General features: G+C 39.7%; 1 protein-coding gene across 2 annotated transcripts in view; it reads left to right on the top strand.

Annotated features, from left to right (window-relative positions):
- The window catches only part of THBS3 (thrombospondin 3), a 948,644-nt gene that overhangs the window by 428,888 nt on the left and 496,078 nt on the right, over window positions 1–23,678 (top strand). For both annotated transcript variants that reach the window (XM_044080201.1, XM_044080202.1), the window contains exons 13-14: window positions 6,950–7,057; window positions 10,297–10,456. In XM_044080201.1, the coding sequence (XP_043936136.1) occupies window positions 6,950–7,057; window positions 10,297–10,456 (268 nt within the window). The remainder of the gene's footprint in view (window positions 1–6,949; window positions 7,058–10,296; window positions 10,457–23,678) is intronic.

The raw sequence follows: 23,678 nt of genomic DNA, 5'->3' as shown, positions 1-23,678 counted from the left end.
GAGTTCCACTTTTAAGTTATTGTACATATTCTGTTAAGTTCATGCGGTATGTTATGAAATTGATTGGGATGCTTCTCACATTGGATGAATTGCACATTCTGAAATTGTGTGGCTTTGAGAAGAGGTCTCATAGTGTTTCATACTACTGCTGCTGTAAGTGCTGCTTCCAAGTAGATTAAAATGACTAAACCAGGCTAATCATCATAATGGTTGGCAGTTGGCACAGAGGGTTAAGGCTGTGAGCTATAGTTTTTGTGGTACAGGGTTTGATTCCTATAGCCCTCATTTTCCTGCTATGTGACCTTAAACAAGTTGCTTAACCAGACATTGCTCCCAGATCACCCCTGAAAAGGGTGTGAGGATCCATTTGTGCCTGCATGGTTAACAAATGGGTATTATTATTGTTATGTGTGTTCTGCACATGGTTTATGAGTGGTTTATTATAGTTCATAGTTCATAGTTCATAGTTTAGTACTAAGCTAACTGCCCTTGGGAGCCATTGTAAGCCTAGCCAATTACCCCTTGTGAGACTCAAACCCTGCACCTTGTGCTTGTAAGGCAAACACCTTAGCCATTAAGCCACCCTCTGAACTTGACAATTTGCTCATATACTGTCATAGGTTCATAGGTTCATAGGTTCATACTAGGCTATCTGCCCGAGGGCATTTACAAGCCTAGCCCATAGTTTTGTGGCTTACGCCACCCCTTTAGTATGGGGAACTATACCCATTATTTTGCTGTGCCTCTGTTGAGCAGTGACACTGAGGTAATCCCTGGGGTATATCTGCGATCTCCCATCCATTGGTCAAGATTTCTCTTGAACAAGGCCAGCGAGGTGCTCTGCCTCACATATACCGGGATTTTATTCCACAGCATAGGAAGTCTTTGGGTGATGAATCTATCCCTCCAGCACGTCCTGTTAATAGCCGTGTCGAGGTTTAAGTCTCCTGCCCTTGTGACTCTGACGGATCTAGATTTTTGAGGTGAAGCATATTCATCAAATCTGGGTTTGACATGGCCTTGTATGTTAGGCAAAGGTCACCTCTGAGCAAGCGGTGGCGACTGAATAGAGCTGGAGTTCTTTCAGTCGGGCAGCATAGGACAGATGTTTGAGACCCTTTATCCTTTTGGTGAGGAACTTTTGTGGCCTCTCCAGCTGCTGCAAGTGTCGGGTCAGATACATTCCGAATGGGGCATTGTACTCAATCATTGGTCTGATGAGTGATGAGTATAGGGAGACTATGACCTCCTTGATCTAGATGAGAATCCCTTCATGATAAGGTGGGCAATGTAGAAGGTCTTCCTAACTACTTTAGCTACATGGGTGTCGAATGACAGACTACTATCAACCTGGGTCCCCAGGTCCCTGATAACTTCTTCTGTGCTCAGTGGATTGCCACCTATTTGGTAGCTAGGGGTAACCTTGTTTTTCCGAAGGGTATGACTATGCATTTTTGGCATTTAACTTTAGGCCATGGCTCTGGCACCAGTTATCCGTTTCTGTGAGACCCTTCTGAAGGATATCTGTGTCAGATGTGTTTTCTACTATGGCCCAGTTTGCAGTCATCTGCAAACTTTGTCAGCCATAACCCTCCTGTGTTTGCTTGTACTGGAAAAGTAGATGCCAAACAAGAGTGGGCCCAGGACTGAGCCCTGTGGTACACCACTTGTGACAGGTTTTGAGTCTGACATGGCGCCAGCAACTCTGACCCTGTGGGTTCTGTCACTCAGCCAGTTTGCAACCCATCTTGTGATGTATGGGTTAACATTTAAGCTGATGAGTTTTTCAATGATACCCGAGTGGGGTATTGTATCGAAGGCCTTCGCCAGATCGAGGTAGGCTGTATGGACTGCCTTTCCCTCATCAATGGCTTTGGTGACTGTTTGAAAAGTCAACCAAGTTTAAAAGGCATGATCTGCCTTTGACAAAGCCAAACTGGGATGGATCCAAAGTCTGCAAATTCCCTATGTCTTTATTTATGAGGTCCATTATGATCCTCTCCATGGCTTTGCAGATAAGGCTTGTCAAGCTAATGGGCGGTAATTTCCAGGGTCGGTGGAGGCACCGCCTTTGTGAAGTGGGACCACAGTTGCAGTGCGCCACTCCTGGGTACGTATCCAGAGGTAAGACTATGATTAAACAGCTGTCCTAGCTGTGGGTTTAATTCTCGTTGAGTTCGTGGAGCACACAGCCGGGGACACCATCAGGTCCCATGGATGCTGTGTTTTTGCTTTGGAGAGAGCAGTTCTCACTTGGGCGTTGGAGATGTTTGGGGGCTGCAATCGCTGGTATAGATATCTCTCCTTTTGGGGAGGGGAGAAGTTTGCACTGAACCTGTCAGCCAGTATGTTGGCAATGTCTGTAGGATCAGTAATCTTCACATCATTTTGAACTAGTTCTGAGCATATCTGGGAGTTTCCTCCCAGGTTTCTAACATAGCTAAAGAAGGCCTTATGATTGTCTTTTGAGTCTTTAGCTATTTTTCTCTCAAAATTTGCTTTGGATGATTTTATGAGAGCTCTTAGTTTTTACTTATAGTGATCAAGGGTGTCTTACCTTTTAAGGATTTTGCTCTATCTTGTAGTAGCTTCCTCCTTTTGTTGTAGAGTTTGTTTATGGCTGGGGTCCACCAGACTGGACGCTTGCCTTTGGTACAAAGAGTCTTTGTTTTGCTTGGGATTGCCTTATCCATGCAGTCCTGCAGGTGCTGGTAGAAGGCATTTGTAAGTGATTCAGCGGCTTGAGTACTGTTTTCTGCCGGCTCGGGGCCTTAAAGGAGACCACACTAGTCTTTAGAAGTGTGAAGTCGGCTTCGAGAAGTTCTTTACTGTGGTCTTTTTATTTCAGGTGGGGGTGGGATGAGGACCTCCAGCGAGATTAGTTTGTGATCTGATCTCACCAGTGAGGGGTATACTTCGTGTTGAACATTGTGCTCCCATGTTCGTGATGATGAGATCAAGTATGTTTTCTCCTCTTGTGGGGATGGTGACTAGTTGTTCCATGGCATTTGAGTTTATGAATTCCAGGAACTTTTGGGCTAGGGTGTTTGGGCTTGAGTAGTGTTCCCAGTCTATATTAGGGTAATTGAAGTCACCTAGTATGATGGTGTTTGGTGATACATTTATCCCCTCTAGTGTTTTCAGGAAGGCCATGTGAGGTTCCTGAGTTTGTGAGGGTGGCCTGTAACATGCTACAATTTGTAGAGCAGTCTTGCCTATGGTTAATTGCACCTGGATGGTCTCCGATGCATCGTGCGTTGCCATCAGTCTTGAGGTGTGGGTGTCTTTGATGAATATGGATACCCCACCTCCTTTCTTGGTATTGTCCGGATTTTGGGGCCGGAACGCATGATAAGAGGTAAAACCTGATAGTGCTGGGGTGCTCTCAGGAGCCTTGAACCAGGTTTCTGTCACTGCACAGACATCGATGTTCTCCATACTGAGAAGGGCCTCGAGTCGTGCATTTTGAGATTTAGACTTCTGGCATTGAGCAGCATTACCCTTAGTTTTTCCTTTTTGTGTTCTAGGGTGGTAGGTTTAGAATTTAAGCCTTGCCTAAAAAAGGCACTATGGGGTGGCAAGAGCCTTTGCCAATATCCGGAATCCCAGGGGTGACAGGTGCAAGCCGTCCCTTGGCAGCGTGGCTTGTCCATCATGTCATCCCAGGCAGACAGACATTGGATCCCCTTTGAATGACACCAGAGTTTAAGCCAATTGTTAAAGCTGATCATCTTATCTCTGTATTGTGGCATCATTCTTGGTGAAGGTAGGATACTGCTCAAGGTCAGGGTCATACCTGCCTGGGCTACATAATCAGAGAGCTCCTCAATGTCTCTTTTCATGTAGTCCAAGGAGGTGCGCCTCAGGTCGTTTACACCAGCGTGGACAATGACTGAGTCGTATTGTACCTGCTGTTGAGAGACCTGAGTGCTTGCGTTATGTGGCGGATTCTAGCGCCCGACAGGCAGCTTACTGTGACCTTCTCCTTACTCAGTCTGGTGGCGGGGCGTCAGTGTGTCTGACTATGGAGTCACCAATGACTAGTGTGTCTGGCATTGTGTTTGGCCTTAAGGGCTGTGACTGTTTGACACTCTGACTGTGAGGTCTATGTGTTGCAGGTGTTGTGTTCTGAGGTGGTGGTTGTTTGGGTGTCTGCTTTGGTGGCCTCTGCTGTTTTGGTAGATTTTTGATCAGAGCCGCCGAGTATGTCTTTGTGTGTTTATGTGTATGATTTGAGGTTGTGATGGTACTATGTGAGACTGGGTCTATAGTGTGTGTGGTAACCTTCTCCTCCTGACTGGTCTTGCCAGTCCTATGTTGAGAGAGCTCAGCCTCCAGTTTGGCCGTATAGTTGCATCTCTCGCATGTATTTGTGTTTTGTGGGAGGAGGAGAGGGTTGTCTGTGTACATGAGGCAATTGTAACATTGCCTCAATATTCCCAGGTTCACCAGCTGAGCAGGAGAGGACACTAGCAACTGATCCCTCGACATGCTAGAAGGACTAGACAAAAAACTTTAAAAGAGATTCCAGGAGGCGTGGGTGACCGAGAAATGGGGGTTTGCCTTTTGGGGTGCTATCTATAAGAGTGCCGTATCAAGGTAATAAGTACTATAGGAGCAAGTGCTAGGTTTAACAGATAGAGAAAAGTCTACTTGGAGTCAAGTAGAGATGATCTTTAGGTATTAGAGAAAGTGCTAGTAACAGGGATGCTTAAAGGTAAGATTGAAAGAATGCACTCTGCAGTGTGCACTAGAGAAGTTAGATATGAAAGTAGGTAACTTGAGTTTTACCTGTTTAAAAGTTAAGGTTTAGTGGAGAGTTACTATTTTTAAAACAGTAAGATGGACTGAAAGGGTGGTTACTTTTGTATTTTGGTGCTATGAAATACTGTAGGATGGCCAATAAATTTAAATAATTGAAGGGGTGGGATTTCAAAAGTGATGGTTTTGTGATTACTCACATAAGCCAGTGAAAGTAGAGAGAAATGAGATATATGGTCAGATTAACATAAGAGGCGGGCAACTAGAAAGACAGTGGTATTTAACAAGGCAACTTAAATGTGTGGGAGGGAGGGAAAAAATTCTGCCTGACTCAGAACAGAGAGAGCTGTGGTCTCTTTTGAAGTTTTAATATGCTGTTAGAACAGAATGCAAGCAAAACACAAGATAAAGAAAACAAACTACAGTATTCAAAATATAGAAAGGCAATACAGAAATACAAAAAATAACAGCAAACTAACCTTTCCTTCACAGCAAAGTGTAGCAGAGTCTTAATATAAGCCAAATCTCATTGTATATAGTGAGTGCTAAGGAAGGCGTTTTGTATTTACTTTGTATTTTATGAGAAGGTACTACAACTTGATGCATTCTCAATGTACCTTGTGATATGGCAGTACAACTTAATATAGTTTCAATGTACTTTGTGAGAAGATACTGTTTGGCATAATCTTCCTGTACTTTTATGAGAAAGTCACTTCTGCATGGTGCAGTCTTGTTTATTTTATGAAAAGTTATTGTTACTTGATACAGTTTCATTGTATTTTGTAAGGAAGTACTCTTGCTTGGTGCAGTCTCATTACAGGTACTTTTGCTTGGTACAGACTCTGTATTTTGTAAGAAGACAAAGTTGCTTGATGCAGTAATACTGTAGTTTTTTAGAAGGCACTGTTATTTGGTGCTTTCAAACCACTTGTGAGACGGTAAGGATACTCACTGCGGTGTCACTGTACATTGTAAGAAGGCAGTGTTGCTTTGTGCAGTCTCATACTCTGTGAAAAATAATGTTGCTTACTGCAATCTTTTTATACCATGTAAGAACACATTGTTTGCTATATTGTCATTGGATGCTGTGAAAGTACTTGTGCTTGATGCAGTTTCAGGTTGAATGGGCATTGTTATGCCCAGAAGTGAGAAACAAGTATTTGGAATCAAACTATGTGGCTTATGGTATATATAGATAACTACTCTGATACACTTAAAATGTTGGAATGGACCAGCATCTGATCATGTCTCATTTTATATGAGAGGAAAGGATTAGGGCAGTAAAAGGTCCTGGTTGAAAGTTACACAGCAATTGAATAGGAAGGCATACAGCTATCATGCAGTTATGATTAATATTGACAGATGTGGTTGTGAAACATGTTCAGTGGAGTCTGTTATATCTCATGTAGAGTCATTTATGGTGTGGTATGTTAGAACAATGATTTAATGGACGTTTAAATGTAGCTAAGCAAACATGGGAGGGCAGTACGAACTCTTACAATTTTATTTTGTAACATGAATGAAGTATGTGTGAAACAAATGTGAGCATGTAGGTCTGGAATCTTATATTATACTATAGAAAGGACCCATTATAACAGCACTGTAAGTTGGTTGTGATAATGTTGGAGAGAATCTGACTGGTAGAAACTAATATGTGTCGGGTGTAATGGAAGGTCACATTTCAAAGGCAGGGTTGTGCATACATGACCTAATAGCCTGATATGATGTACTTACCCAGTGAGGCAGACCTACTGGAGTTCCACTTTTATGTTATGACATTGATTGGGATGCTTCTCACATTGGATGAATTGCACATTCAGAAATTGTGTGGCTTTGAGAAGAGGTCTCATAGTGTTTCATACTACTGCTGCTGTAAGTGCTGCTTCCAAGTAGATTAAAATTACTAAACCAGGCTAATCATCATAATGGTTGGCAGTTGGCACAGTGGGTTAAGGCTGTGAGCTATAGTTTTTGTGGTGTGACCTTAAACAAGTTGCTTAACCAGACATTGCTCCCAGATCACCCCTGAAAAGGGTGTGAGGATCCATTTGTGCCTACATGGTTAACAAATGGGTATTATTATTGTTATGTGTGTTCTGCACATGGTTTATGAGTGGTTAATTACTTCTTAATATAAGCTAATAATCTACATATAACTTGGTTACTGTTTTTTTGTAATGGTTAACAGGATAACTGCAGGATTACACCAAATTCAGGCCAAGAAGATGCAGATAATGATGGCATAGGTGATCAGTGTGATGACGATGCAGATGGAGATGGAATTAAGAATGTTGAGGTATGTATATAGGCTTTTCTGATGTGACCTTTATCTCACTTTTTGAGCCAAGAAAGACTCAATCCTATTTGACCTATTCCTTTACAAAATCTTTGGTTGTACAAACACCTGCTCTAGGGACCAAAATCTACAAAAACAAATAATCAACACTCACTGATGACACTTAATTTCCCTGGTTCACAGGTACATGTTTAATTTTTATATCTGTATTGCAGTTCACTTCAACGGCGTCCTTGATGTATGGATGTTAGTCTAACAGGTCACAATGCTGATGAGTTTACTTTTTATTTAATTTATTTATTTGTCTTTATTTATTTATTTTGTCACTTGAATGAAAGTAATTGTGAGAGGGGTAAAGCAGTTTAATGTTTCTGCAGTTATTTGAATTTGTGTGGGGTGAAGATACTTTTAGTAATCGATTTTATATTTCTTCTGATGCTGGAATTCTTGATCTTTATGAGTTTATTCCATACACTGTTACTTCAGGGGTCTTACATTTATTTGAGCTACCTGTATATTAAAGAAGCTACCTTGAAAATAATGAAGTTCTGGAAGTGCACATAGATATGCGTTAGTGGTTAGGAAACCTTGTATGTAGCCTTTCACTTTGGGTGCTCTGTAAATGCAAAGAATAGCTTCATATTCTTCAGTCTTTACCCTTTCATGTGCCCGACAAGCTTTATAGTAAGTAGAAGGGGATGCTTGCTGTCACCTGGCATATATACCTGCCAGTAAGTGTTGATTTGTGGACCATAATGAGCAGAGTGATGGTCATCCTTGATTCTAGAATAAACGTTCATAGGAAGTGGATCAACTGCTTGTACTTGTCTTTATTGAAGTTATTCAATTTACAATGCAGACAATGAAGAGAAAAAGAGTTCTACGTAAACTGTACAAGCGAATGTAGAAAAGCAAACACAGTGACAAATCCAGTGTAGTGTTAAGCTAAACATAGTCATCCCATTACTACACTAAGGTTTGAAACCACTGGTCCAACAGAAAGTCACTTTAATGAGCCGCAGCCTAATAACAATACCGCGTCCATCAATGACACTAAAGAAAGGAACTAAGGAAACAAAGCATGAACTTCACTCAGCATAAGGAATAAGTAGAAAGAGCAGCTTTGTTGTATTTTTCAGAAGACTCACCATCTCGTACACAGCCGAAGCATGGCTGCCTCCAATGTATATTACCCACTTTACAAACAGAAATTCTACATTTGTTTCAGTATAATGCAGTTTTTAACCAATCGCAGTTGTGGAATGCTTCGGTATAATATGTTCTTTTTAGCTAATAGTTTTCTCATTTCCCTTTCCCTTCAATGAGCACACAACTTTGTTATAAAACTGTTTTCGGCAAGTCTTAATCTGTCTAATGTACTGGCTTACTTGTCATATTGTTATCTGGTGGGCAATAATCAGCTTGAAGAGACACCAAAAGTCACATGACACCAACTAAGGAAAAAATCAAACCAAAAATGAATTAGAAGACCAAACAAGGAAAACACACATATTATACCACATGATTTCTGAAAACGCCGATCGGGCGTCCGCCGACTTTCCGCCAGGGCCTCAAAAGTAAAACAGTCTGTTATAAAACTGGTTTAACATATGATGTCTTAAAGCAAACGGAGATCTCTCCGCTTGTTTAAAAAGCGCGGAGTCCCAGTTAACTATTTTAAAATCTAGCGAATTTTACTAGAAACTGAGAGAAAGCAGTAAAAACTTGTTTTTTTTTAAAGTTTAAGCTTTATGAGTTAAATATATTTAACATAAGTTTAAAACAAGCATTTTTTATCCTCGCTTATTTATAAATTGTGTCGTTTTGTTAAACCCATTTAACATACGGAAAGCAGCGGAGAACGGAGACCTTGGCGTTCTCCGCTGTTTTGCCGCTGCTTTCCGCCGCTAGCGCGCAGGCACGAAAAGACGCGCATGCGGATGCCAGACATCTGCGGCGATAAACAGGCATTATACTATATACTATGCCGATTAAATAGTAATTTTTCTTTTTCTAACAATGTATAATGTGCTAATATAAATAACATTTCTCTATAATGCTAGTTATTCTCACTTTTTCGGTTGTTTGCAGAGCTATCCTCGGCCGCCCAAATCCAAAACCCCAAATCGTGGGTACTTAGCATTACCCACTTCCAGGTATATTTGCTATATTCAATCACACTTAAATGACTTGTAATAATAACATGTTGAAAGCTAAATTATTTAGAAACAGAACTGAACAGAGGAGTTGAGAAACACACCCACTTAGTTTCACACTATATTGAAAAGCCCACTGGCTACATCCCTAGATTCATAGTGTTGGTGTCTCCAAATGTAGATTTTTGAGAAACAATATTTATAAATTACATCAAACTCTTAGTGCCTGAGGAGCAGAGCAGACTGGAGTGTTGCAGCAATCAATCAAGCAGCCTAGACATGCATTAACATTGGCATCAACATTATGACCCAGTAAGGTGAGTAAAGCAACTTCTACCTTTAGTCATCAATCCCCCTCTTTAGGAAGTGCATGCAGGTCTGGAAGTTAGAATGATGAATCTATGGTGCTAATAACAGAGGCAGTGTGCATTGATACCTTCCTTGAACGAAGCCACTTATTGCAAAACTTGGGTGCAGGCTTCTATCATCAAAATGCTAGAATACTATTTGCAGACAGTGCCTACAAGTTAGTACTTGTTTACATGGCATTTTTTTGGTTGTTAATGGATTTTTAAGTGCTTAGAGTCTTTAGATTACCATTCACGTTAGTTTTTATATCCTCAGTTGATCTGTGCATATGGATATGGTTTCATATTTTTAACCGAGATGATCTACCTCTGTTACCTTCTATGTGGAGTCTCAGTGTCCTCTCTGTATTTGTGTGGGTTTCCTCTTGGTGCTGTGGTTGCCTCCCACATTTCAAAGACATGCAGTAGGTAGACTGAACACTCTTAAATGGCCAGAGGTGTGAGTGTGCATGTGAGTATGGTACTGAAGAACACCACGGCAGGGCTAGCCATCAGGCAGTGTGAACCTTGGCTACAGATGATTGTCCCTGTTGAAGTGACACCATGACCCAATGTGCAAAAATGAGAAAAGGGGTGATGGATGGATGGATGGATGGATGGATGGATCTAGCTCTGAATGGGGTTATATTCTTCTTTCCTGACAATTTTATTTTAGCAGGTCTCTGTAACAGTATGCATTTTATTTATTATTATTGTTTGTGTTTCTGATCTTCAGGATAACTGTAGACTGGTATCAAACAAAGACCAGCAAAACTCTGATACAGACTCCTTTGGTGATGCTTGTGACAATTGTCCAACTGTGCCCAACAATGACCAGAAAGACACTGACAACAATGGAGAAGGAGATGCCTGTGACCACGACATTGACGGAGATGGTAATAATTTTATCATTGTTTCACTGACCAGCCTGTGTACATTTAAAAAAAAACTGCAATTCAGGATGATAGATATTGTGGCCAAAACAACTGCAGCTCACAAACAGGACAGAACTATTCACATCTACACACAAGAGACAAGAATCCTTTCATATCCCTGCTTAAAATCAAAGAGGCTAAAATAAATTGTGGTACATGCACATATACACATGCATACACTCAGTGACTCAGTTACTCACACACACACACACACATATATATATATATACACACACACAAAAACTGAACTGCTCTATATTACATAAACAGTAAAACCTCCCTGCTGAGATCCATTGAATTTTATATAAACTTTCTCTCACTGTATTTAAGATTTCAACTGATGTGCTAGCCAGACATGTGTGGATGCTCTTGAATTACTTGTCACACATTAAGCACATTCATACCATTTACCAATATGTCTGCCCCATTCCCCTCTGTGGCATTTCAGATGAGGTTCTGCAGATTCCCAAACACTGTTTTCCCATTTATCCTGCTCTTAGTTATCTGTGTCGTGACATAGCTGTGGTCTGCCGAAGCAGGAGACAAATGTTTTCCAATTTAGTTACTGTTACATCGTCTTCATTCATGCCCACATATTTATTCCCCGTACTTAACTTTGTCCATCTTTGTGATGTGCTTGAAATCTAACCACTGCTTAACTCTTTTGGCAAATCAGCTGCTTTAACTAATGCTAATACTTCATTAGTGTTTCAGCACATCTCATCCTGTGATGATGTCACATTCTAGACAGCACAGATTTTTGGTATTAAATGTGCTTTCAGATGTCCCTCTGGCCATTAGAGACTGACCTGAACTTCTCTGAGTCCAGTAGTCCTGATAGAGTTTGAAGTGTTTGCTGCATAATCTCCCTACATAATTTCATCAGCAATCCACATAACCCTTGAAGCACAGTGCAGTGTCTTGTATTATGTATGGCCTTTCATAATTGACTAGTAAGCTACGGGTGTTGTTCTATGGAAAAGTACTTGGCTGTTAGTGGGGTGCTGCACTCCTGACTGTGCTGTCCTTCAGATGATGCATTAAACCAAAGTCCCATCTGCTTTAGTTAGTGGCAGTTCAGGTGGATGTAAAAGATCTCACAGTACCTATCAAAGAGTAGAGGAAGTTCCCTGATACCCTGGCCAAATTTTCCCTAGTAGTAGAAATACTACCTTGGGACATCCATGTAAAGAGGTAACTAGCATAGTAGGACTAACCCAGTCAACAAAGGATAGATGGATGGGTAGATAGATGGTAACTATTTGAAATGTTGGGATCTGATACAGCGATTCCCAGAATATGGAAAATTATTGACTGGAAGAACCAATTTACATATACTAAGTTCAAGATGCCATTTCTTAAAATATTTTCTGTCTTTTCAGCTCTCAGCATTTCAAGTGCCAAATAGGGAGCCTCAACAGATGAACAAACAAACAAATAAATTGTGCAACTTTTCATATAAAGGCAGGCTTCAGAACCTATCATCTGCATTGAGAACAGTAAAAATCGTGTGTTTTAGAGACATTACTTCTTTCAGAATAGCAGTCAGACTTGTTGAAATCATGCAGGTTTTAGGAATGCACTTATTCCAGTGTATATAATATAAAATAAGCCAATATGCTATGATGACCATCAAGTTTCCTAACTGACTATTCTAGCAAATTTGTGATCAGGGTAGCCTCCCTGATAATCCCCCTTTGTACTAAAAGTTTGAGTAGCAGCACAGGCACTTGTAGAAGCTTCCAGAGGAGTGACCATTGCAAACTCATCCTTTGGGGGAGAGCAATGGCTCCGGTTCACCACCTGGGTGACACCTAGTGGGAAGAGTGACTGTTTCACCCCATGGAGCTTGCAGTTGCACAGTAACCTGAGGGAAGTTCAACACATAGAGGTACACTTCCCCTAGGAGAGCAGCACACAATGAAGCTTGAAAGAGTCACAGCTGGGAAAGGGGCTTCTCCACCAATAGACAGGAAAACCACCCTGCAGAACCAGTAAGGAGGCCCAACTCCCTAACACCCAACTCTTACAATGGAGCTGGTGAGCTAATTGAATTCCTGGGCAGGAACAAATGGGTTGCAAGGGTCTCTTGACTAGTCTTGGGATGCCCAGCTCTCACAGATCAGATGGGTTGATTAGCTGCAGGTGGTGACTGATTTGACTAAAGGTTAGTAAAAAGTTTTGAAGATGGGTAAAATATATTCTCTCCAAGGGCGCCCGCAGGCAGGTGCAAGGGGGTGCACTTGCACCCCCCTGGAACCGGCTGGCTGGGAAATTAATTTAAATAAAAAAAGTTTTTTTTTTTAAAGGGCGTTCCTCTTTAAGAATGCCCTTTGCATCCTGTCCAGTCGCACAGACGCAACAGGTGTTTGCGACCTGTTTTCGTCATCTGTGTCTGTGCACGGCTGATGGTTTATGTCCTTTTTTTTCGCGCCTACTGGAAATTTTAATTCAAGAGAGGACGTTCGTGCAGATGAATGTAGAAGTGAAAGGTAGGTGTGTGAGTTTAGGTGATATGTGTGTGTGTGTGTGTGTAAGAACTAGGTAGGTAGGACTCGGAGTCTGTGGATGTAAGAAGTAGATAGAAGTGTGTATGCGTGCATGTAAGAATGAAATCCAAATCCTAAATACAGCCATTAAGTAAAACTGTCTAATACAACTGGCTTTTGTTTCTGGGTCTCAAACAACTTGCATTAGCAGCTCTTTAAAATATAAGAACATTTTTAATTAATCTTGTACATTCAAAACAGCAATGTATTTTTTTCTATTTTTCCTCATAGATACAATTATTGCCATTGATTTTAAACTGTTACTGTTGAAAATAATTTCAATAGCTGCTTAATAAATCGAATTAGAAATCAGCTATAATTGCTTGAATAACGATTATTCTCTGCAAGTAAATAACAATGTTAGGTACTCTATGACTGAGGCATTTGCTATAGAAACCTGTAAAGTGTAATGTTTTCTAAACAGCAGATGTACATATTTAATTGTGGTCAGTGTTAGCTGATGATCACTTTACAATAATTGTTTTCTTAGCTAGAATGACAGTTGGTAAATAAATGTATGCAACATTTACTCCAAACTATGCTTTCCCTAGTATGAGTAAATAGTGATATGGGAAAGGCCTGAGTTTTTCTTGGTTTGACAAGTGTGTTGTGTAAAGTGATTCAACTGTGTTATATAGACTGTCTGCATGACCAAGTTGTGTTCTCACAGCTGCCTGCATTTACAGACTGCTGCTTCCAACATTAAGATGGGTTAAGAAGCAACAGTAGTTATCTAGCTTTATAATATACTTCCAGCCAAAAAAATATATCTATTTAAAAAATGAGAAAGTGGTGCATTGTGATGTACCTGTAGTTCATTTTCAGTTAATTACTGAGAGTGTTGTGTTCTATTTTCTCTCATTTTTATTAGGTTGAGATGCAAAGTTTTTTTTACTAAAACTATTTTAGAATTGAGTAGTTTTCCCTTATTTTCAAACTTAGATTAAACAGGTGGTAAAGTGTTGTAGTGTGTGACATAGTTTCTATGGCTGAAAGATTAGTGTTTTCATCTACTCTTTTGATAACAGCATTCTAGGCTGGGAAAAATCTGTTTTGGTCAGAATTTTAAAAATTGATCTAAGGCTATGAATTCATACACCTTGCTTTAAATGGTGCCCTTATTGCCAAATATATGCTGACATTGCTTGGTATGGTTCCGCAGTTTCTTCTTTTTCAGGAGATGGACAGTTTGTAGGCATGTACAATCATACCTCCATTACACTATTATTTCCCTTATTGTAACAGATATAATGGACTTTAGATCAGAAACTCTTCATCCAAGGAGATACTATTGCCTGCTGTGCCAAGCTTCTACCAATTTCTGAGTTTTTGGTAAAAATCGATGGTTTAGTGTGCACACATTCCAAAATGTGACCAGGTATAGTGGTGGAAATCTTGCTGTGGTCATGTTTCTGTACATAACTTTTCTCAGTTTACCCAAGGGCATAGCAGTGTTAGAAATACTGTATCAGTTCTTGGCTCTCAGTAGGGAATGTTTCTTGAATACTGTAGAAAGTTTCTATCGCATCACAAAAATCAGAAATGCTAATGTTACTGATTTTTTTTACTTCAAGGTGAAATTTGTTTGAGTTACAATGCAGACTGGAAAGCATTAATTAGTGCACTTTCCCCATACATTTTGTGTAAAATGAAATAAATGCTTTGGAAATGGCACCATTAAAATGTAACATTTAATATTTGTAATTGCCTCTACTTTGAAATAATACAGAACACATTTAAAATGCTTATTGAATATCCTTTGCACAACTAGTCATATGCTCTTAAGGATTTTATGGACATTAAACAGTATATTAGTGGGATTGTCCTTCTACTACCGCAGTAAGTGACAAAGCCATGAACACTGTAAAGCTGTCTACAAATGTGTCCTTTCATAAGAAATGTACTGACCTTAAGCCAGATGGTAGAAATACTTAAATCAGTGAGACCTTGTTTTGTTGAAAATACTAACACCCTTGTAACACTGGTATTGTCTGTATACCTTTTTATCTGAAACAACCTACACTTAGATGGATAGTCCTCAATATTTAAATTTGTTAGACTTATATCATTTACCACATTAGTTATTATATGTTTCCTTAACCGATTAACTCTCTGGAGCATAGCCTTTTAAGATGGCAATGCAATCATGCTTTCCAGGGATGAGGAAGCTATCATATCATCTACCACGAGACATGGTTTCCCCAAGAAAGTATGCATCTGAAGTGCAAATTGGCACAGGCAATGTATTTTTATTCAGTGGAGCTACTACCCATGCTGATATAACACTGACTTACTCAATTGCTCACCTGCCGGTGTTATCTTAACTGTTCATCCTTTACATTTGTCTGAGAGTTTATGTTTACATGCCCAGCATTTATTTATCTTGCAAAGTTTCTCCGAATTATATACATAGACATTCAACTAACTGTACCTCCTTCCTTCTCTGTGAGGTAAACACCCCTTACATTTCTGGTTGCAGCTAGCTTGCTGTCCATCAAGTTTTGCAATGTGGACAATCTGCAATGTGTGGTGCTTACTCTTTGCGATTTATAGCTGATTAAATGGGCATCATTACATCATTAACTGTGCCATTCAATAAACAGCATAGCCAACAAAAAAGGCACAGACCTCTCTCTCTCTCTTTCTCTCTCTGGGTCTACGTCACATCACTGAAATCCCATTTCACCGACTTTCATTTCACCTAGACCAAATCACCTAAATTTCAAAATACTGACAACTCATTTCACCGAATCTCATTTCACCAAAAGCTTACAATGCTAAATTTCAACACACTAAATGGGAAACCATAGACAAACACACACAACACTAATGACTACCTCTTTCCAGAACTTAAAAACTACTTACCCTCTTAACAGAAACCAGACAATATAAAACCAAACTAAGTGGGGGGCTACATCCCCCACACCCCCCAATGTGGGGGCCTCTGTCCCCCACACCCCCCTAACTATATATACTAACTCCAGGATCACACTACAGTGGGGAAAAAGGGCATATACCTTTTATTTGTCTTACAGTACTCTATGCGCTGCCAATACTGCTGGGAACACACAAAACATTCACCATATTACTTTAGATATGTCCCATACAAATGCAAAGAGACATACCCACATTTAAAAACAGTACAACACCACTTTCTACAGGACTGTTGGTATTCTGACAGTCAGCACTGTAAGTTACAGAAATTCTTTTTATCACAAACAAGTCAAAGGTGAATGGAAACCCACATCAAGTATATGGCTTACAATTCAGTGAAATGAGATTCAGTGAAATAAAATTTCAGTATTTTGAAAATTAGGTGATTTGGTCTCAGTGAATTGAAAGTTAGTGAAATAGGATTTCAGTGATGTGAAGTAGACCCCTTTCTGTGTGTGTGTGTGTGGGGGGGGATTTCAGAGTGAGAGGTGTGTGTGTGTGTGTGTGTGTTTGTGTGGGGGGTAAATTTCAGAGTGAGAGGTGTGTGTGTGGGATTTCAGAGTGAGAGGTGTGTGTGTGTAGGATTTCAGAGTGAGAGGTGTGTGGGATTTCAGAGTGAGAGGTGTGTGGGATTTCAGAGTGAGAGGTGTGTGTGTGTGTGTGTGGGGGATTTCAGAGTGAGAGGTGTGCGTGCGTAATGTTGCAGGTTTTTCCCTCATACTTGTTCTGTTCCTCATAAAATCTGTGGTTTCTGTATTTGTGTACTTGCAAAGCCAGTGGTAGCATTGTTGCCTGACAGCTACATATTCTCTGGTTTGATTCTTTGCTGGGGTGCCTTACCTTCTGTGTGGAATCTGTATGCCCTCCCTGTTTTTGTTTCCTCCCATCTTACAAAAACATGTCTGTTTGGAGTTTCTCCCTGGGCCTCTGCTAAATATTAGCTTTTGTTCCAAGTCAGACTTTTCTGGTTAACAAATGTTAAAAAAATGACACTTATTTGAATATCAGACTTCATATTCTTCAAAAAGTGCATGGTAACACAAGCTTTTTATTCTAGCAATTTTCTAAGTGTATAAGATGGATATTTGAAATTTATCCCTATCTTTGGGACTGTATTCCCCCCGGTTATTGGCTTCATCCAGGTTTTGTGCTAAGGTTGAGAGCTATGGTAAGAACTGAATTCACTGAATAAGGTTGGGGGCTATATTCCCCCATTACTGGCTTTGTCTGGGTGTTTTTGCTAAGAGATTGAGAGCTGTGGTGAGAACTGAATTCACTGAATGTTTGGGGGCTGTATTCACCCATTATTGGTTTTGTTCAGGTGTTTTGTGCCCATTATTGGCTTTGTTCAGGTGTTTTGTGCTAAGAGGTTGACAGCTGTGCTATGGTGAGAACTGAATTAACTAAATGGTAGCCATTTAAGTTTCAGTCTTCCTCTTTCACAAAACAGCTGATTTGGCATAGTGGTATGTTGCTCTGACTGTTTTGCACAGGGTCCCCTGGGTTCAAGACGTGGCAGTGAAATGTATGGTGGTAATGCAGCATTTTATTCTAGCAACTTTCCAACATTATACAAGCAATGTTTAAAATGTGTCCCTGGGTTTTGGCCTTTTGTCCCCCCCCCCAATAAATTTTGTCTTTTTCCAGATTTCTTGTGCTGCAAAGTTCAGAGATACAGCTGAGTGTCGAGTAGATTTTACAAGGAGCTGACAGCTACAGGGGAGCAAACGTTTAGTGCTGCTTATGCTTAGTCTGCTTGTATCGTTAATAGCACAACAGGTAGTGTACCTGCTTTTGATGCTGAAGGCTGTGGGTTCTACTCCCACAGTAGGTAGATGCATTGCTGATATTGTACTGTGTTGTAAAGGGGGTGGATGCTGCAGTCCTTTTTGGCAAAGATACCTAGTAACTATGAACCTGTTATCAGTTTGCTATCCATTCCCTATTGCGGTATTACTAGCTTATCGTGTTTTTAATGCATGCAACAAAGGCAATTTATTCTTCAAGGGCAACAGCCACTTTATTTGTAGATGAAACAATGACATATAAAGTTGTTTGCTAGCAGCAACCTCTTTATTAGTTACAGATTTCTTTAATGTGGATTTTACTACTTCAGAGATTGTGCATATTTACTGATACTGGTGGACTATAGAAGGTTGAGTAGACTTTTTTATGATGGAAATGTTCTGAATTGGGCAGTTTTGTCATTGGTGTATGCATTTTGTTTCATTGTTTACTGGAAAAATGTTCAAAACAATGCACTTAAAATGCCCTCTAACTACTATACTATATTGTACAAGGAATATAATGTAATACAGTCAGGAAGGTGTATCAAAGAGCATGTGTATGTTTCATGTTCAAGGGGCCTACAATTTTGAAGACAGCCCAGAGTTAATATTTATCTGCCACTGGCAAAATGTATTTTCTTTGAATGTGGGTTTCAATGCTGTTTTAATGCATGTGAGTTTCAAGGGCAGAGACGTTTTAATGTTAAGTCTATTTTCATTGTGAGACTGCATTGCTTTGTTTAACAGATATCTATTAGGGTTTGTGCTGTAAAATGAAAAATAAAACTTTCAAATGAAATCTAAATCATCGCAGAAGTAAAGCAGTATGCACATTACAGTGTTTATGGTAAATGGGGCAAAATAACCAGGGAATGGGACATTGGAATGGCTGCAGGAGGGAGGCTCCATTCGACCATGATTTTGTGTGTGTGTGGGGGGGGGGGGGGTAGCAAACTCAGACAGCCCCGGTTGAACTATACCTCTCAGTTGTCCATATTTTGCAGAATGAATAGATATTTACTTCTTATTTTTGGTTTGTTCCTCATACAATGAAGTCACTAAATGACAGACATTGAGTTTCAGATGTCATAGCCTTCAGAAGAATGCATGCTAATGCAAGACCCGTTCTATCAACTGTCTTAAGTTTATACAAGAGCAATTTTAGTAGCGTTTGTATGTTTCCCCCAATATATTTGGCCTTGTGATTTCCTGCATTAAAAGGTTGAGAGGTATGTGCAAATCGCTTTGTAGAATTAGGAATATCCAAACCTCTCCATTGTCCCCAATTTTGGCTCAATGTTGCTCTCCCCTAATAATCATTCCTCAAAATGTCAATTTTGGAAGAAAACGTGATTGAAGTCTCCTAGAATAATGGTGTTGGTTTAATGCATAGGGACACCATATTAGGTAGGAGATATGGACTGATGGGGTACATAGAGGGGACCTATAGTTAGGTATGACACAGTAAGGAGTTTGTTAATGCTAAGTTGGATGCAGAGGAATTCCACGTCATTATCTCACCTAGCAAGTCTGGAGATGATGAAATGTTGTTTAAGAATATGTAGACACCATCACCTTTTCATCTCAGGTGATAGGCCTGAACTTGTGGCAGGTATTGAAATCCTGCATTAAAGGAGTGCTGTCATCGGTCTTGAACTAGGTCTCTGTGATGCATATATAGATGTTTTCCAGGCCAGCAGTGCTTGTAAGGAGTGGACTGTTTAGCTTAGGCTCTGAAAAGGAAATTGGTTATTTTCTAATTCATGTAGCTATAAAATTCAGTATAAAAACTGTAAAAGTTTCTGAATGCAAACACACTATTAAAGCAGCATCATGGTAGGGAGTACTGCAGTACAGAGATATTCAACTATATACATAGCCATGAGTTCCTTTATACCTTTCTGCCAAAAACACATACACATCATGGTCACACAGTTTACAGTTGTTGTAACTTTCTTTATACATTTCTGTCAAAAACAAGCACACACCATGGTCACAGAGTTTACAGTTGTTGTAACTTTGAAAAAATCTATTTATGTATTTCTTGCACTAAGAAGTTGAGGTGTGTGTGTGTGTGTGTGTGTGTGTGTGTGTGTGTGTGTGTGTGTGTGTGTGTGTGTGTGTGTGTGTGTGTGTGTGTGTGTGTGTGTGTGAGTGTGTGTGTTTCAGAGAGAGAGAAATGCCCTAGAAGGTGAAATTTATTTTCAAGTGCATTTTCAAGGAATTGTGAGTTTCAAGGGAAGCAAAGGTTACTGCTGCTCATGCTAAGTCTGCTTAAAATGTGCAACTGTTTTGTTTAGCAAATGGTATCATTATTGTGGTATAGAATTTTAAAGCAGTGTTAGCACAGCAGGTAGCATACTTGCATCTTGATGCAAAGGGCTGTAGGTTCTATTCATACAGCATGTACATTTGTATTTTAAGGGGGGTATGGTACTGCAGTTCTTAGTATGTCCTCCTTTGGATGACACCTAATAACTATGAACCTGTTTTTCAGCCTGCCACTCATTCCCTATTGCAATATACCAACTTACCATTTATTTTAATGTAGCACAGGCAATGTATTCTTCAAGGGCAACAGACACTGAATTTGTAAATGAAACACTGAAATAAAGTTTTTTCTAGCAACAACCTCTTCATTGGTTTCAGATCTCTTTAATGTGGAATTATTCAGATGACTTTTACTTCTGCAGAGATTCTGCATATTGATTGATATTGGTGGATTGTATGACAGAAGTTTGAGTGGCCCTTTATGGTTGAAATGTTCTGAATTGGGAAGGTTGTCATTATTGGTTCATTTTGTTTCATTGCTTAAAGGAAAAATGCTCAGAACTATAAATTTAAAACACACTATCTAACAAGTGGTGCTGTATTATACAAGGGATATAATTCAATTATTATGTAGTATAATTTAACAGTCAGGAAGGTGAATCAAAGAACTTTTGCATGGCTCTAAAAATGTGTGCAAGGAGCCTATCAAAGGTAGAGAAGTTTTAATGCTAAGTCTGTTTTCATTGTAAGACTATTGCTTTGTTTAGGTTTAGTCAATGTCTGTCAGTGTTTGTGCTATAAAATTTGAAATAAAAGCTGTAAATTAAATCCAGATATCTGTAATAATTGTAGAAGTAAAGCATAAAACAGTATGCACACTGAGAGATTTGAACAGTGTCTGACAAATGGGGAGAAATAGCCAAGTAATGGGACACTGGAATAGCTGTGTGGGCGGGGATGGGGCTGAGTGGGCGGGGGCAACAGAGGGGGTGGGACTGCATGGGTGGGGCTTGGGTTTGCACCCCCCTGCAAAAAATCCTGCGGGTTCCCTTGATTCTCTCATAGTAGTAAGCCAAGCATTATCATGCTTCAAGCAATTTGCTACACAGAAGACCAAGTGTTTTATTTATTCCTCATACAAGAGAGTGGATATGACTACTGAATATTAAGCCATGGTAGAGGGTAACATTGAGGAGTTTTACAGCCTTCGCCAGATCTAGCAGCACATTGTTCTGTGATAGTATGTGGAGTTGTGGTATATTATTGACAGTCCTGCTACTAATCAATAGGGATGCTACTTAAATGGCTGATCCTGTTACATTTTAACAAGCCACAATTTGACAAATCCATTTAATCAACCCACCTCAGATAGCAACAGCCACAAGCTGGCTAATAGTGCTTGGATTTCTAATCACTGCTTGAAATGTTTAGCTTTCATTTCTTGTATGTAAACTAGTAATATACATGTTTATCTTTGGTCATATATTATGCATATACTAATGCTTAGTTCATGATTTGTCATTATGTTCCTGATGCTTATATTTTCTACAAGTCTGATTGATATTATTGAAGCTTTTACCAAGAAAAGTGGTATTGTGCAGACAGACTTTCTTGGTAAACAAAAAACAAAAAATAAGAGGCAAACATTTGTTAACCACTCCAGAAACTGTGTGAGGGTTTTCTGGAGTTGGGTACTAACACGTGTTAAGATTATCTACAGGAAACAATGTGAGATGTCACTAATATAATGTAAAAGGCTGGCAGACCTAAGAAAGAAGGCATATTTTGCATTATTTTGTTTGCATTTGTTCCTTTGTAACCAGGTATGTCCCACTAGACCAATAGTCTGGTTTTCAGGGAAGACCTAAGGCAGAACTAATACTGTCTAGGGGTAAATTGGCCAGGGCACTCAAAATTACATGTGCTTATATTTTATTTTTTTATTTATTTAACATTTGTTTACCGGGGAAGTCTAACTTGGAATGAGCCAATTTTCAGTGGAGGCCTGGGGAGAAATGCTCCAGATACACGTTTTTGTTATATCCTGTAAAGAGTTTGGGAGAGAGTGAATACCTGTTAACATTTGGTCAAAGATAAATTGTGTCATGCTCATTATGGCACTGTAAATATAAGATAGCATAAAGATCAGATACCTTATAGACTGTATTTGGGAGATAACATTGCAGAGATATGGATAAGTAATGTATAAAAGGACAGGGAAAGATATTAATAAATTCCTATTTTGATTAAAAAGTGACAGTTTAAAAAGGATAAACGTTTTTAAAGAGTTTGTGCATTTAAAAGGCAGTGGATTAAGAATGGAAAATATTTCTGGTTTATACTTTTATGTTACTTTATCACTGTTTTTGTTGATATTTTTATAATGATTTATTTTGAAGATAATTTAAGTACTACATTTTTAAGTTGAGAAATTTTAATGTACTTGTCCCTGCTTTTATAAAAAGTGCCATACGATCGTTAATTTCCACCTGTGCTGCCAACTTAGACTGAGAAGACCTGCATTTGCTAACTGGCCTGAAGGTGAGCACCACAGGAGTGCAACACCCCTGTAATGATGTGCTATACTGTCTGTACTGGAGCAATTTGATAAAGAGAAGGGGTTGTAATACAGACCCTGTAGTGCACAGCTGGAAGCAGAAAGATACAGTGAGACTGAATCATGCAATCTTACATCTTGTAGTCTGTCATTTACATAGACTGAGAATCAAAATGCAGAATAAACTGATAGCTCATAGCCTGCAGAATAAAACAAATAACTCATAATTTTCAGAGATGGAAAACATCGCCAGTAGATTCCTCGTGATATAGTATTCAGCAAATACAAACGGATATGCTTCTATCCTAAGCCTGGAGTATGACTGGAGTAAAACCCCTGATTTTGATGGATGGAAGAATACATTAACAGATGCTGTGGGAGCTGTACATTTCATAGATTCATAGGTGTTTACTAGGCTAACAACCACAAGGGTCTTTAAGCCTAGCCATGCATCCCAAATCACTGACAAGTTCTGATACCCTTGATAAGTTTAAGCATGGGTCTGGGAGATGAATCATTTGCAGGTTACTTGTGTCCATTAGAGACATAGATGCCAAACCAGCAATGAATTTCCAGTTTCCCATTAAATTGTCCAAGTTGCACTTAAATTGGGTAAGGGAGGAACTCTGCTTCACATGGATGGGGAGCCTGTTCCATAGACTGGGTAGTCTCTGGGATACATACCTATCTCTCCAGCAAGTACTGTTTATATCACAGGCAAGGTTTCATAGGTTCATAGGTTCATAGGTTCATACTAGGCTATCTGCCCTAGGGCATTTATAAGCCTAGCCAGAGTGTGTTTGGCTTTCGCCACCCATTTTAAATTAATTTTGCTATGCCCTTTTTCGAGGTTAGTATACTGTGCCTCTGTCTAACAGTGACACAGAAGTGATACCCGGGATAAACCTACGATCTCCCATCCACTCATCAAGATTCCTCTTGAAGAGAGTCAATGAGGGACTCTGCCTAACCTGGACTGGGATTTTATTCCAGAGTGAAGGGAGCCTCTGGGTTATGAATCTGTCCCTCCAGCATGTCCTATTTATTTCAGTGCTGAGGTTCAAGTCTCTCGAGCGTAGCTCGAT

Source organism: Protopterus annectens, chromosome 8.part0, assembly GCF_019279795.1.
Source record: "Protopterus annectens isolate FY-2018-M chromosome 8.part0, PAN1.0, whole genome shotgun sequence".
Taxonomy (NCBI): domain Eukaryota; kingdom Metazoa; phylum Chordata; order Ceratodontiformes; family Protopteridae; genus Protopterus; species Protopterus annectens.
The sequence above is the reverse complement of the archived record's forward strand: the minus strand, read 5'-3'. Positions and strand labels throughout refer to the sequence as shown.